This window comes from Neopsephotus bourkii, unplaced genomic scaffold, assembly GCF_033783945.1.
Source record: "Neopsephotus bourkii isolate Nb327-2 ecotype Australia unplaced genomic scaffold, CSIRO-AGI_Nbou_v1 NB_1433, whole genome shotgun sequence".
In the NCBI taxonomy this organism is placed as follows: domain Eukaryota; kingdom Metazoa; phylum Chordata; class Aves; order Psittaciformes; family Psittacidae; genus Neopsephotus; species Neopsephotus bourkii.
The window spans coordinates 6,579,137-6,591,778 of NW_026901910.1; the positions used below are offsets into that span (position 1 = coordinate 6,579,137).

The 12,642-nt window shown below is 44.1% G+C and overlaps 2 protein-coding genes across 2 annotated transcripts; both read right to left on the reverse strand.

Moving 5' to 3' along the window:
- Positions 1-647: 647 nt before the first annotated feature.
- On the reverse strand, positions 648-6,878 carry LOC133220246 (E3 ubiquitin-protein ligase RBBP6-like). Its single transcript, XM_061368196.1, has 9 exons — positions 5,587-6,878; positions 5,395-5,491; positions 4,228-4,367; positions 3,499-3,668; positions 2,817-2,920; positions 2,198-2,386; positions 2,039-2,117; positions 1,888-1,945; positions 648-858 (listed from the first exon to the last, which is right to left on the reverse strand). The coding sequence occupies exons 1-9, from the start codon at positions 5,622-5,624 to the stop codon at positions 648-650; spliced, it is 1,086 nt and encodes a 361-aa protein (XP_061224180.1). The 5' UTR covers positions 5,625-6,878.
- A 2,437-nt stretch (positions 6,879-9,315) lies between these two features.
- On the reverse strand, positions 9,316-11,766 carry LOC133220280 (E3 ubiquitin-protein ligase RBBP6-like). The gene is made up of 3 exons (XM_061368223.1): positions 11,556-11,766; positions 10,304-10,400; positions 9,316-9,918 (listed from the first exon to the last, which is right to left on the reverse strand). Exons 1-3 carry the CDS (start codon positions 11,719-11,721, stop codon positions 9,873-9,875), a joined length of 309 nt encoding a protein of 102 aa, XP_061224207.1. The 5' UTR covers positions 11,722-11,766; the 3' UTR covers positions 9,316-9,872.
- Positions 11,767-12,642: the final 876 nt, after the last annotated feature.

Genomic DNA, 12,642 nt, shown 5'->3' on the forward strand with positions numbered 1-12,642 from the left:
ACATGAAAAAATATTTGTTCTTCTAATTCTACCCTTTGCATCCTAGCCTCTTGCCTTGGTCTTCATGGGTCAGCTTGATTTTTTTGTGACACAGGCTTGGGGCTCACCTGTGGGCCGGGGCTTTTGCTGGCTGACGCCAAGGCAGCGTTGGATGAGGCCACAGAAGGCTGGAGCAAGCTGGGCAGCCACTGCAGCGCCAGCTCTGGAAAATCGCTGTGTGAGCCCCAGCCAGCAATTCCCACTCACCAGCCAGGTGTGAGCTGAGTTTCCCATGCTCAGCCAGTCTCAGCCTAGCGCCTGGGGCAGCCATGGTTCCTTCCCAGGGCTGGATCCAGCCCGCTGCAGTGATGCTGGTCCTGGGGCAGCGATGGAGGTCTCTATCCTCCTGGCATTGATACTAATCAATATGGCTTCCCCCATGGCTTCACAGCACCCGGAGCAATGCCCCAACTACCCATCCTCTCAGCGGCCATCCCCATCCCAGCTCAGTCACCTGCAGGGTGCCAGGGGCTGCATTAAGCCCCTACCCACTTCCCGCTGTGCAAATGACTGCAGGCAGAGAGGTGCTGTGAAGCAAACACCCAGACCTTTTAATGAATGGAACAAGAAACAGGGATGGGGAGAGGGCTGGGGCAGGTCCTTGACCATCAGTGGTGTCTTCTTTGATGGGGGGACCTTGACCTTGAGCAGTGACGACCATGTGACCTTCTCCTGGAATAGTCACGACTCTTCCTCCTGCTTCTTCTTGGATACTGCGGTGATGGCAAGTTGGAATGTGAATGGGAACAACTGCGTGAGCCAGAGTAGCAGCCAGTGCAGGAAGGACCTGATCTTGGCTTGGAGTAGGTATGCGAACTCCTAAAGTAAAATGAAGTACGACAGTGAGGCTGGGATCTTAAAAAAACCCACAACACACACACACACAAATGGAAGTTAATTCAAAACAGTCATTCTCGCTAATTTTTTTCCTCCCAAACTTGGTTTGGGCTTTCTTCTCTTTTAGCTGCTAACTTAATGCTACTGCAAATTGAAGAGCTAAACATAGCCTCCAGCAGTATTACTCAAGCCATTATGTAGGTTTCAATTATAGGTTTAAACTAACAATAAAGTGTATGACTTTAAACTAACACAGTAAAATACAGCAAACTGTTCTTACAGACACGCAGGGAATAAGGAATGTCCAGCTGATGGGGGAAGGAACATCAAGGGAATGGTAACAACTAAGGAGGCAGTAAGTAAGACCAAGGATGCAGACCTTCAGGATAACAGAGACCGGAACGCAAAGAAAGCAAAGCCGTACCTCTGCTAACTCAGCACTAGGACCTTGCGAGCATGCGCAAGCAAAAATGTCACTCAGTAAACACAGTAAGGCAGACTGTGGGCGACCATCAGAGACCCCCACTCCGCAAGAAAGCGCATGTGTAATTGAGATGCAGATATTATAATTAGCTCCTGGGAATCTCGTGAGTATGGAAATGCTCTCCTGGAAAGACTGTAAATATGCATGAGTATGCTGAATACAGAGCTGCTGACGGCAAGGAACGGGCACGCTCACCTTTGCGGAACTGTTTGCGTGTGCGCCCAGCGCTGCAATAAAGAAAGCTGCTTTCTGAAACTCCACATTGAGCCTTAGAGAGTGTTTTTTGTTAATAACAAACTGCTCAAGAGCTGATGTTCTGCGTGTAGTATTGGTAAGAGGTGTGTTAGATGTAGGTAGGAAAAAGAGGATGTGGAATTATTACTGAGCCATTCAAAAATCAGTTACCAGTTGTATTCCCCGCAGCTCTCTGTGCACACTTATTTGATTATGGATCAGCTGTTGTCTAAGTCATACGTTACAGCCTAGGTTACCAGTAGTTACATATTGAATTTCTATAGCATACTTACAGTTCACAGCTTGTTCTGGCACCTGGTGAGTGGATGGTACTGTCTGCCCTCGGATGACCTTTTGGAGAGGGGAGAAGCAAAAGAAAAAAGACCCATTCAGCTTATCTGAAGGTAATTTTTTATCACAAGTTCTAAAGCTATCATTACTTACCAGCTGTGGGTACCGATTGCCCTTGGGAGCCCAGAAGACTTGGTAGCGCTAGCTGTCTTCGTACAGGAACTTGAGAGCCCTTGTGAATAAAGGCAAACAGCTGCAAAATAAGCTCTACTGAAATCCTGGAGTCACTGCATATGTGGAAATAAAGCTTACCTTCTCTTCCAACAAGCTGCGGATTGACAGAGAGGAAGATGGAGGCAGTTCAGCGGCAGTCACCAAAGCAGCAGGAGGGATAACAGTCGTGAGTGGTGCTGCAGGTGGTGGCGGCGGCTGCTGCTGCTGCTGAATCTGCTTACGGAGCCTTTTTGTGTAGCCAGCTCCATTTCTGAAGTTGTTCACAGCCTAGAGGCAGAGGAACATTTTATAAAGGTAATCTGAAACTTCAGCAGATACACCAACAAAACCTCCACGGAGTAAAATGACTCGTGTACTCCTGGAAATGCTATCAATCCTAACAGCATTCGACCACAGCTATATAAACACACCGCATTCAACACTGATGTCAATGAGGGTTAACTCAGGGTATCTGTATTTAAAATACTTCAGTGTTAACACCAAATTTGAAAGTGAGGTGATTGTGTTAAACAGAAGCGTGACCTGAATTTGTCAGATTGTCTCTAAAGAGCTGTCAGAGATAATGTGTTTGAAAAGTAAATTTAGCCTTATTCAATTTAGCCTTGCTTAAGGCTAAATTAATGTTACAGTAATATTGTCTTCTCTTTCAGCTCCTTACAAGCTCTTTGTACAACTGATGTAAAACTCATCACACTACCTGGCGTAGGCTCTGGTTGGCAACTAAAGCATCAGGAGAAACATCTGTCTGATGACACGCTGGGCATGTAAATTCCTCAGACTCCAGCAATGCTGTTCTAATACCTGTGCATAATTAGTGTAATCACAATACAATAGTTTTTATCCAAACTAAGGAAAGTTGTTGGGTTCTAACCAAAACACGTGTATGATTCATTGGTGAATGTGGTCTTGAGGGTACAGCATGAAGCTACAAAGCACATCTCAAAAACAAGCATTGGTAGCTCTGAGTTCTGAAGGTTTGAACCAGCTCTCCCGTGGAGAAGAATGTGGATTAAATGCCTTACTATCCGTTTGCTGTAGACCACAGTCAGTCACCAGAGATGGCTGTATAATTTTGTGTGAGAGAAAGGGCTGTGGACAAACATTTGATACCTAATACTGTAATCACCTGCACAGTTAGGCACTCCTCTGCATGTAAAGAGGATGTAACTGGATCTGTAGAAAGAGAACCAGGTTTTCTGCCTTTTCTTTTTTGGTGTTTTCGTTTTTTTTTTACTTTATACGAGACGAGTCCTTTCCTAGTCAAGGTATACTTAGGTTTTAATTAGAACAGGTAACAAAGTAATCTTGTTATCTGCTATGTTTGCTTTCAGAAGATGAGATGTGATGTTTTGAATTAACAATATGGGAATAACACTTACATTCGTCACAATAACTGCTTCTACAGCAGGGAAGAATAGCTGCATCAGTCATTATATCTTTACAAATGAGACATAACAGCTCATCCGGAATAGGACCATCAGAAGAGGAGGAGGATGGCTCCTCTGGTAAAAATGGAGGCCTTTCCCTCTTTCCTCTAGCATAAGCTTCCCTGGAGGGCGTGTGGGGAAGAAAAAAAGAACAAATTTAAAGATGGGTAAAGGAATACTTTTCCGAGTTTTGCATTTTATCAAAAGAAGATACTGGACAGAATTCTTCTCACTCCACGTTAGCCTTCTGAAGTGTAGGCACTGAGCTGAAACTACTTTTCTACAGCCATAACTCTGTAAAATAAAAACTCGGAGGGGGAGGAAATCTCAACCCAACAGCTATTGGTTACAGTTTTGTAAGAAGCGTTTGAAACATAAACCAGAAGCAAAATGAGCTCTCAAAGAGAACGAGTCCCCTGCCAACACTACCAAAATGTTTTGCAGAAATACAGATCCCTGGTGCACCACAACCTGAACCAGCTTCCAGGGGCATGACAAGTATGAATGACCACTCTCTTTTTTAGAGGGTAAGTGTCACAGGTCTTAAGGTTAAAATGCAAGGACTGCGCTTCCTCTCCCTTAATTACAGATGCAGTCCAACTTGGTGGCATGGCCACTCAGATGTTTATGCCTGCTTTCTCTCATTCGCTTTTTGGTCAGTCCAATTAATTCCATACTTACGCATTAATAACCGGTATTGCATATTTGCCGGTGTTTGTCAGCATCGCACCCTTCGTGTTGGGATCTTTCACCTCTATCATGAAACTACTTGGAATTCCTGTGCTCCTTTTCAGTCTGGGAACAGACTGGACATTTTTGTCCTGTTAGGAAAAGAAATGCAGACATACCTCATCTTAAGACCTACACTTAAAATGACAGTTCAGTGATGACTGTAAGAAGCAAAACCCTTTAAATCCTCTCCTTTTACCCAGCGTGAAGGTTGTTCAACTGAAATACTTCTTTTCCTAAATGAACATGGCCAGGATGTTCCTAAGTCAGCTATTGCTCCTAAGTCAGCTTCTCAGGGAAGTGGTGGAATCACTGTCCCTGAAGTGTTCAAAAGAACACATAGATGAGGCCCTTAGTGACATGGTTCGTGATGGATTTGTCAGTCCTGAAGTATCAGTTGGACTTGATGCATCTCTTCCAACCTAGTTGGTTCTCTGATCCTGTGAAAGGCTTCAGCAGAGTTTTGATCTGAGTCGACATTCTTTGGCTTAACAACAGGTTTCTTAAGGGTGAAACATCCCTTGCCTCATGATGCACTGGGAGAAGAGATACAAACCTGCTCCCCCCCCCCCCAAAAGCACAATTCAGAGGGAAAGCTTAAGTCAGGGCTCTGGGTCAGCCACTGGAGAAACATCTATTCACCAGCTATAGATGAAGCTTGAATTCATACCTCATGAGTATACATTCAGGGACTAATGTTAAAGGGCATGAATACTCAACCAGGGACTTGTGTCAGTAAAACACACAAATATTCAGTAGATGGGGTCAACAGAAGCATCTTGATTTCGTGCAAAATCCTGAAAACGTGAACTGTCATTAAAAAGAGCTAAACCAGAAACATTTCCAGTAATATTAAAATACATAAAAATATGCATGTAAACTCACAGGTGAAAAGATCTATGGACTTACTTCAGGCCTGTGGCTTAGAAAAAAGAAAAAATTACATTTATAATCCCGGCTTTCCCTTGAACTTTGAAGGGCTTTTCAGCATTGCCATGTAACCTCTGTATTTCCCCTCAAGAGTTCTCAATACGATTATTCCTGTATTTGGTACTTGACTGCCATGGTCAGAAATTAAACAAGGTCAGAAAGTAACACCGGAAGTCCCCAAAACCTTACCCCGTTTCTTGGGCAGTCCTTTCTATAGTGGCCAGGTTTTCCGCAGTGAAAGCAAACGTACGATGGTGGAGGTGTACCCAAGGGCTTCTTCCTGTAACTGAAAAGGTTTCAGGAAGAAAAAGGTATGCATGTGTCTCTACACAATTTTTCCCATAATCATCAAAGGACTGATTTGACATTATCTACACTTACTTGACTGGATCATATTGACGGGCAGACTGTATCATCATGGCTTTTATTTTATCTTCTTCAGAAGCATTGGCTTCAGCCAGGTTGGCAGTCTGTTTAACACGGAATTATTTGACACACACATTAGAAACACATGCAAGCTCACCCAGCCAAAGACAACACCACTTGCTCAGTCCTGTAAAGGGCACCACAATGCTAGCTGATGTTGCCTGAAAACAGATGCTTCTATAAGACACAGTTGTCCTGAGCGTGCGCTGGGGAGACTTTGTGCTTCTACAGGATGCTTATGTGCCCGCTAGCCTACTTGAAAAGAGCATTCTTGGGCACTCAAAACCTTAGGCTTGACATAGACTTGTGTAACCGATCCACTTTTCTTCCAGGTGGACTGAAGTGATCAGTAAAAGAAATGACCTAGCAGTAGTTTTCAACGGGTTTTGAAGCTCCAGCCCATTTGAAGGAGAAGATAGCTACTGTGCATTTAACTGAGAAAGATTTCTGCAAGTTATAGTATTTACATTCTGCAGCACTAAAAAGAACACACAGTGTTAGTGGCAGGGCTGTAGTTTTTGCTTGCTGAAACTCAGCATCAGACACAAAAGCACTGAAAGGAATCTTTCTGATCCCTCAGCAAGACACAAGGTTCTTTTCAGTAGAAATGTGACCACCGTGTCCTGTGGGCAATCCAAACTGCATTTACCCCCTACTAACTTCTTCCTACTAAGGAATTTAACTACAGAGAGCACAACCTGCAGGCTTTTCCAGGGGACTGTGTCCTTTTAATGGACGTATTGTAATACCACCCACGTGCAGAACTAGATCTTGAAGCCAGCTGATTTTTCTGGTGCTTTTATTACACACTAGTCCATACACAAGAAAGGTCTAAGGGAGTGCCTGTAAATGATTCGGACCTCCAACCACCCATCTTTCAGATCAACCACGTACGTCTTCACTTCTACACGCATTCGTTCACAAGAGCAATCAACCAGTTTCTGCATTTTATTAAGTGGCTTGTTCACATACACAGTTTTTTCTTACCAGTTATACGATCCAGATGGACATCTATGAAATCATTTCCATTAACGTTTACAGGAAACTTTGCAGACGTTTGACTGATTTGTTCAAACCCAAACAGTTTACAAAACATATCCAAACCCCACAAAACATTACTAGCAATAGACCAAAATTCAACTATGGCATTTACTGCACTGTAATAATAAAACAGAAACTAGTTCACAGCACACTGCCCCTGTGCTAAGCCAGCCTGAATAACGTGTTTCGAGCAAGTAACAGTTTTGAGCTGCCTTATGTGTTGTTTGTGCGTTTCTCAAAAGATTCAATGTGCACACCACAGTTTTCCACATTTGAGAGTAAAACTTCACATGGGTTTACAGAACCAAGACACGCAGGGACAGCCGAAGGCCCCAGATTTCATTTCTTCAGCGAGAGAGGGAAGATGCTGCCGGTGGGAAGACCTCTCGTTCTTAGAAATGAACTCCTGCCTCTCTTCTCAGGAGAAAGAACTAACTCCCATCTTTTCCATTTAATTGGCTAGCGCTACGCTTTTTCACAAAGGGCAGTCATTAGTGTCCTGCCAAAGTTACACAGTGTTGAGGCAAAGGAGCAAGCAATTCCATCCCAAAACAGGCCATTGCAACATTTTCAGCTGGTCACATCTGCTAACACACCGCAGATACACACTGGTACATTCCTCTGAACAATCAAGTACACAATTTACAGAGTTGGCACAGTCTGCACGCAAACAAATTTGATTGCGTTCTCCACTGTCCAGAGGCTGGAATTCAGGGGACTGTGCCGTGTTCAAAGAATGTTTCTATGCCTCTAATGACCAGAAATTCAAAACCAGCCATGCCTTTGTCCAAGTTCCAGAAACACTTCTACTTCAGCTGTTGCAAACTGCCCTGAAATGTCCATACCACACAGCCAATTAAATTCTTTTGTAAAGATGCTGTTAGATTCCAACACAAACTTAATGAAACATAGGAAAAACAGTAAACAGCTTTTGAGGTACTGCTGCTTTATGTCCTGAAGATGAGTTACGCTGCAACATTATGTTGAGGCTGAGAAGGTACTCCCCTTCTGTCTTCCCAAACTGGCAAGTACTCTTTACAGCACAGTATCAAATTAGACATACCTGTTAAACTAAATACTTTATTAAAAATTAAAGTTTTGTTCACATTACAACACTTATCCATCTATAGACTGCAAGTGAGGCTTAAAAACATGAAGGAAACACTTATTTTTAAATATTTTACAACAATACAAATATACACACCTTTAAAAGCTGGGCCAGAGAAAGAGATGCAGAAGGCTCATCATTCACCTGTTCAGCAAAAAAAATAAACGCATATTCAAGTTCTATAATCAAAACATAGCAAGAGTTAACCTCTACTGCAGTCTGAAAATCTGCACTCTATCCTCTGCGTGTCACTGAAAGAGGCATTGCCAGCCTACTGTAATTTGTATTTGTTCAGAATAAAGTCCAAACCTGTGACAGCTGAAAAGTGCCTATGTGGCTAATGAGACGAAACTAAACTAACCAACTCACTGGAGATAGACTTACTGCTCCAGAGTACCTCAGAGAGGGGCCTTTGTGAAAAATGCTGAAGTTTATTTGAGAAGGAAACATCACTACAGGAAACTTACTTGCAGTGTAGTTTGTAAATTGGTCAGCTAATGTCTCATCATTTAAACATGCATTTATACAGTTATGCTTTGACAAATAACTGCAAAGATGCCAAACTCACCATACCCCACCAAACCCAAACACCAATCTGAACCACCAGCCATAAAAGTAACCTGCCAATTTGTCTAGGAAAAAAAGAAACTGCTCAAATTACTGGGAAAAACAAAAAAAAAAAAGGTGTTTACTATGACAGAATAGCCTATAAAAATGGAGAAAAAATATTTCTTGTATTTTAATAGACCACAGGACACACTCTCCAAATCAGTTTGGGAAGTGTGAGAATTTTTGTTCTTCTTTCTATCAGACCAAACCCAATCTTTCCTGACGATGAAAGCATGGATTCAAAGCACAGTCATGGCATTTCTTCCTCCATTGCAAACATACTCCTCCCTCCCAGCTGCCTACGCCTGTAGCTTGCCAATGAAGTCCTCAGGCCGCTGGTTAGGAATGGGCCGCAGTGTTTGCAGAGAACTACTGCTGAAGTGCAGTTTGTACAAAAAGCACAGAAAAGGCTGTACAAACTCACAACATTATTAACTATAGGCAGACAGATCTCGAACGTGGCACCAAGTTGAATTGGGCACACCTGGAACCTGCGTGAACTAAAGATGATCAGGCACTATCTGCACAACACAAAGTCACACAGGACATATCCTAGCGTATGCAATAGGAAATACCATGCATTACTAGGCATAAATCCCAACATTCACATCAGAACTCTGCAAATTGATGGCGTGACTCAGTTTTCACTATGATGAATCAGTGCATTGGAATTACACTCTGGACTGTGTTTTACTGGAAGACAGATGAAGTTAATGTTTGGAAAATTAATACAAGGCTACATTGTTTAGAATTCAGTGCAGTGCGTAGAAAAACGGGTTAGATCGGGTCTTTACATACTGCTTCTGATGTTCTGCTCGCTGGCTCCGTTCGACTTCTAGGAGGAGACAGAAAGGTGATCAGAACTTAAAATAAAGCACTTGTACCCAACAGAAAGCACCAAAAATCAATTATAAATCCCGAACATCAAAACATTATGTTCCCATAGTCTAGGGAATATGGAAATTTATTTGTGTACACAAACTCTTATCTCTTGGTCATTCAGTGCAACTAAAAAACCTCCAAAATCCCATTTCTGCTTTGTCACAAAGTCAGACTTACAGATACAGAACACAACAGTGCAAGAGAAAGTCCTCAGATATTTTCTCTGCCACATCAGTATCAAATATATCAAGTCTCTAGTACAGCTTTGTGTTCTTAAATAATCAACCCTCACACTATGAACGTAGCTTCAGGCAATCTGTACATCCCTAGTATTACAAACAGCTGTCACATACAGTACTTTAGTTTCTATGGCGGAACAGTGATAGTCCCAACACTTCAAAGGGCAAGTTTACTTCAGTGAAAAAAAAATCAGTCATCTGACAAAGAAATAACAAAACTGTCAGCAGCTTAGTTTTAGAAGAGTGTTTCTTTGTGGAAGCCCAAGCACTGTGTTCAGGTATCTACCATGCTTAGCTGTGAAAGTGCCAAAGTACTAGACATGTTACATACGCTTTATTGACTAAGAATAGGAGTAGGAATGTCACCTGAAAGAAGCTGCTCCAGGGGTTTTGTGTGACTGAGGAGCCCTGTGACCAAAAAAAAAAGTCTTAATTGCACTGCACTGCAGAACTCTCTTCGCTATAAAAGCCATAAAAGCGAACACATATAACAAGGAATCTCTCCACGCAGACAAAACAGGATCTACAACTTGGTTCCCATAAAAATTAACCCCAAGAACAAACCCTATAGAAACATTTTAAAAGTTTCCATTGTTGGAGTTTGAACCCCGTATCCCAGCAGGCCTAAAAACATAAGTCTGCTTTGGGACCGATACATGAAAATCTACTCAGTGACTACAAAATCTAACGGAAGCTTTAACAAGAAAGATACAATCTGAAGGCCTCAAATGCATCACAACAGTTCACGCACTGAAACCAACAGCCAAGAATGCAATGCTGTGTGGACACTTACGGAACATCTGTTTTGCCGGTAGCTTTAACTCCTCCAGCAGGGATTCTTTTGACAATTACCGATGAGTTTTTAGGAATCAGGGCATCTTCTGTGTATTCTGAAACCAACAGAAGTACAGAAAAAGACATTCAAAAGGACACGTATTAATACATAATTAACTACACAGTGCTCCAGAGAAGGCCTCTACAGATACAGAAGCCAAATTTCGTATGTAACATCGTGCTTTCATTGTCTGAACACACTAACAGTACCTATCAAGACATTTTCAGGTTTGATAACCAAACACCAGCAGCTAAACCTTTTTTTAAAAACAGTTTGAATGCCAGCAGCAAAAGGGTCTCAGAGGTCACTACGGGACAGCCTGCTAATACAGGGGGGGCTTTCCTGAACTAACTGAGGTTGCTTTTGCTTCTATTAGGCTACAAAACCAATAGATCTCTGGAGAAAAACAAACCACCACAAAGTCTCACCTGCATAAAGCAGGTTCTAAAGTCTGACTAGCTTGCTCAGAAACAAGCCAGGCATTAGTGAAAGCATGAAAACTCAGGTCCACTGCTTTCACCACTGTTAACTGAGTCACTTCTGCTGCTGGTGCTCCAGAGTGAAAGAATGCAGAAGAGAGCCTGCCACCTTTCTCTGTTTCTTGGAGCTTAATCCATCCAAAGCCACACTTCTCATCTGCTCAGTGCTTTACATTTGCTTGATCAAGTCTGACACTAAGACTAGATCCAGCCACACCTAGGCTCCATCAGGAGTTTAGAAAGCCAGGGGGTCCACTCTGAACATTGTGTCTCAGTGGGAGGGCTTCCTTTTTTCATCTTTGGTTTCCATGCAAATCATTTTAGCTGGATTCTACCTTGATTTTCTTTTTTGACATTCCATTAGACATGAACCATTGACCAAGCCTGAGACTAAGGCTAGATCTAGCTTCACCTAGTCTCCCCTCAGGGGTTTAGAAAGCTCGGGGCTCTCTTCTGGACATTGTGGCTCAGTGTGCACATTTGACAAACTGGTGTAGCCAGCAGGATGCTCAATCAGATTTCATGACTCCACCCCACTTAATCCCTGGCACTGCTTACCCTCTTGGTGCTCCTGCCAGCTGGCAGGATGGGCCCCAGGCTCACTCGTGCCATGTGCGGATGAGCCATAAAAGGCAGAATGCAGCTTCTGCTGGCTGCGGCCATCATGGGGTGCTCTGCAACGTCGCCAGCCAGGACATCCCCAAAGCCCAGCACATGCTGCGCACACGTACCTTCTTTGGTCTGGGCATTGCTGATCTGCAGGTCACAGTTGGCTGCCTTCAGCTTCTCCTTGCGCATGATCTTGCACTTAAGGTCGCAGAGGGAGATGTTGAGGCCACTGAAGGTGACCGTATCATAGTTCAGCTTGGAGAAGAACTTGTAGTGGATGCAAGACATGGTCGGGGCCAGGCAGCGCCTGCTCCACTACCGTGTCTAGCTCGGCAAATGTTCAGAGGCTGCAGCACTCTGCCACAGCCAGGCCCTGACACATCAGGCAGCCTCGACTGACAGAGCCTCAGGCCTCCATCGTGGCGTAGTGAGGCCCTGGCTTTGCCACCTAAACAGCTCCAGGCTATGGCCCTCAGCACATGAGCTGTGCTGTGTGTTGGCACCTGCCCCAGTCCTACTCAAAGCCCAGGGGGGGAGAGTTCCCCAAAGCCCTAGCTGGCCTCAGTGTCCTCTCCCGCATGCAGCACTCCGAGGCCTGACCAACCTCTACGGCGACTCAAGCACCTCTGCCCCAGTTGCCACAACACAGCGCACCCAGGCGACCCAGCGCACTGTGACAAAAGGCTCGTGTCAAGGGCAGGTCCAAGCTCCCCCACCCAAGCAGGGGGACCCGCCCAGGTGTGACGGGAGCTGCTCCTGTCCCTGCTGTCACCCCAGCCTGACCTCACACAGCGACCACCCTGTCATCCCCACGCTGTCACTACAGTGACCCTCCCGTCAACATCCAGCCAGGGTGAAACATCCTGGGCCGGATGCAGCCCCTCTGTGGTGCTCAGCTCTCCGTGCCACGGAGTCAGCAAAGGCAGGGGACATAACGAGGTGCTTGAGCGCATCTTAAAGAATCACAGACTTCAGTCAAAGCAGCCAATGACCATTTATGTTTATTGCCATCAACCAATGGACTTCCCCAGTGTCACACATCCAGAGTTGCTTGAACTCTGCAGGAAAGGACTAAAAAGTAGCAAATGAACCACCAGCACTGGGAGAGGCCCAGGATAGAATCAGTATCTCTTCTGATCCCCTCACTATTAACTACTGATAGCTACAGGAAAAAGTGTTGCAGCCCTCTGGCAGAATGTAGCTCTAAAT

Bases quoted from the DNA above. Each gene is read 5' to 3' on its own strand.
- LOC133220246 (XM_061368196.1), bottom strand. From the start codon at position 5,624: ATGATGATACAGTCTGCCCGTCAATATGATCCAGTCAA. The intron at 2,387-2,816 runs GTAGTGTGATGA...CTCTGCCTCTAG, and splicing joins CCAACCAGAGCCTACGCCAG to GCTGTGAACAACTTCAGAAA. The intron at 859-1,887 runs GTAAGTATGCTA...ATTTTACTTTAG, and splicing joins GCCAGAACAAGCTGTGAACT to GAGTTCGCATACCTACTCCA.
- LOC133220280 (XM_061368223.1), bottom strand. From the start codon at position 11,721: ATGTCTTGCATCCACTACAAGTTCTTCTCCAAGCTGAACTATGATACG. The intron at 10,401-11,555 runs GTACGTGTGCGC...TGTTGGTTTCAG, and splicing joins CAATGCCCAGACCAAAGAAG to AATACACAGAAGATGCCCTG. The intron at 9,919-10,303 runs GTAAGTGTCCAC...TTTTGGTCACAG, and splicing joins ACCGGCAAAACAGATGTTCC to GGCTCCTCAGTCACACAAAA.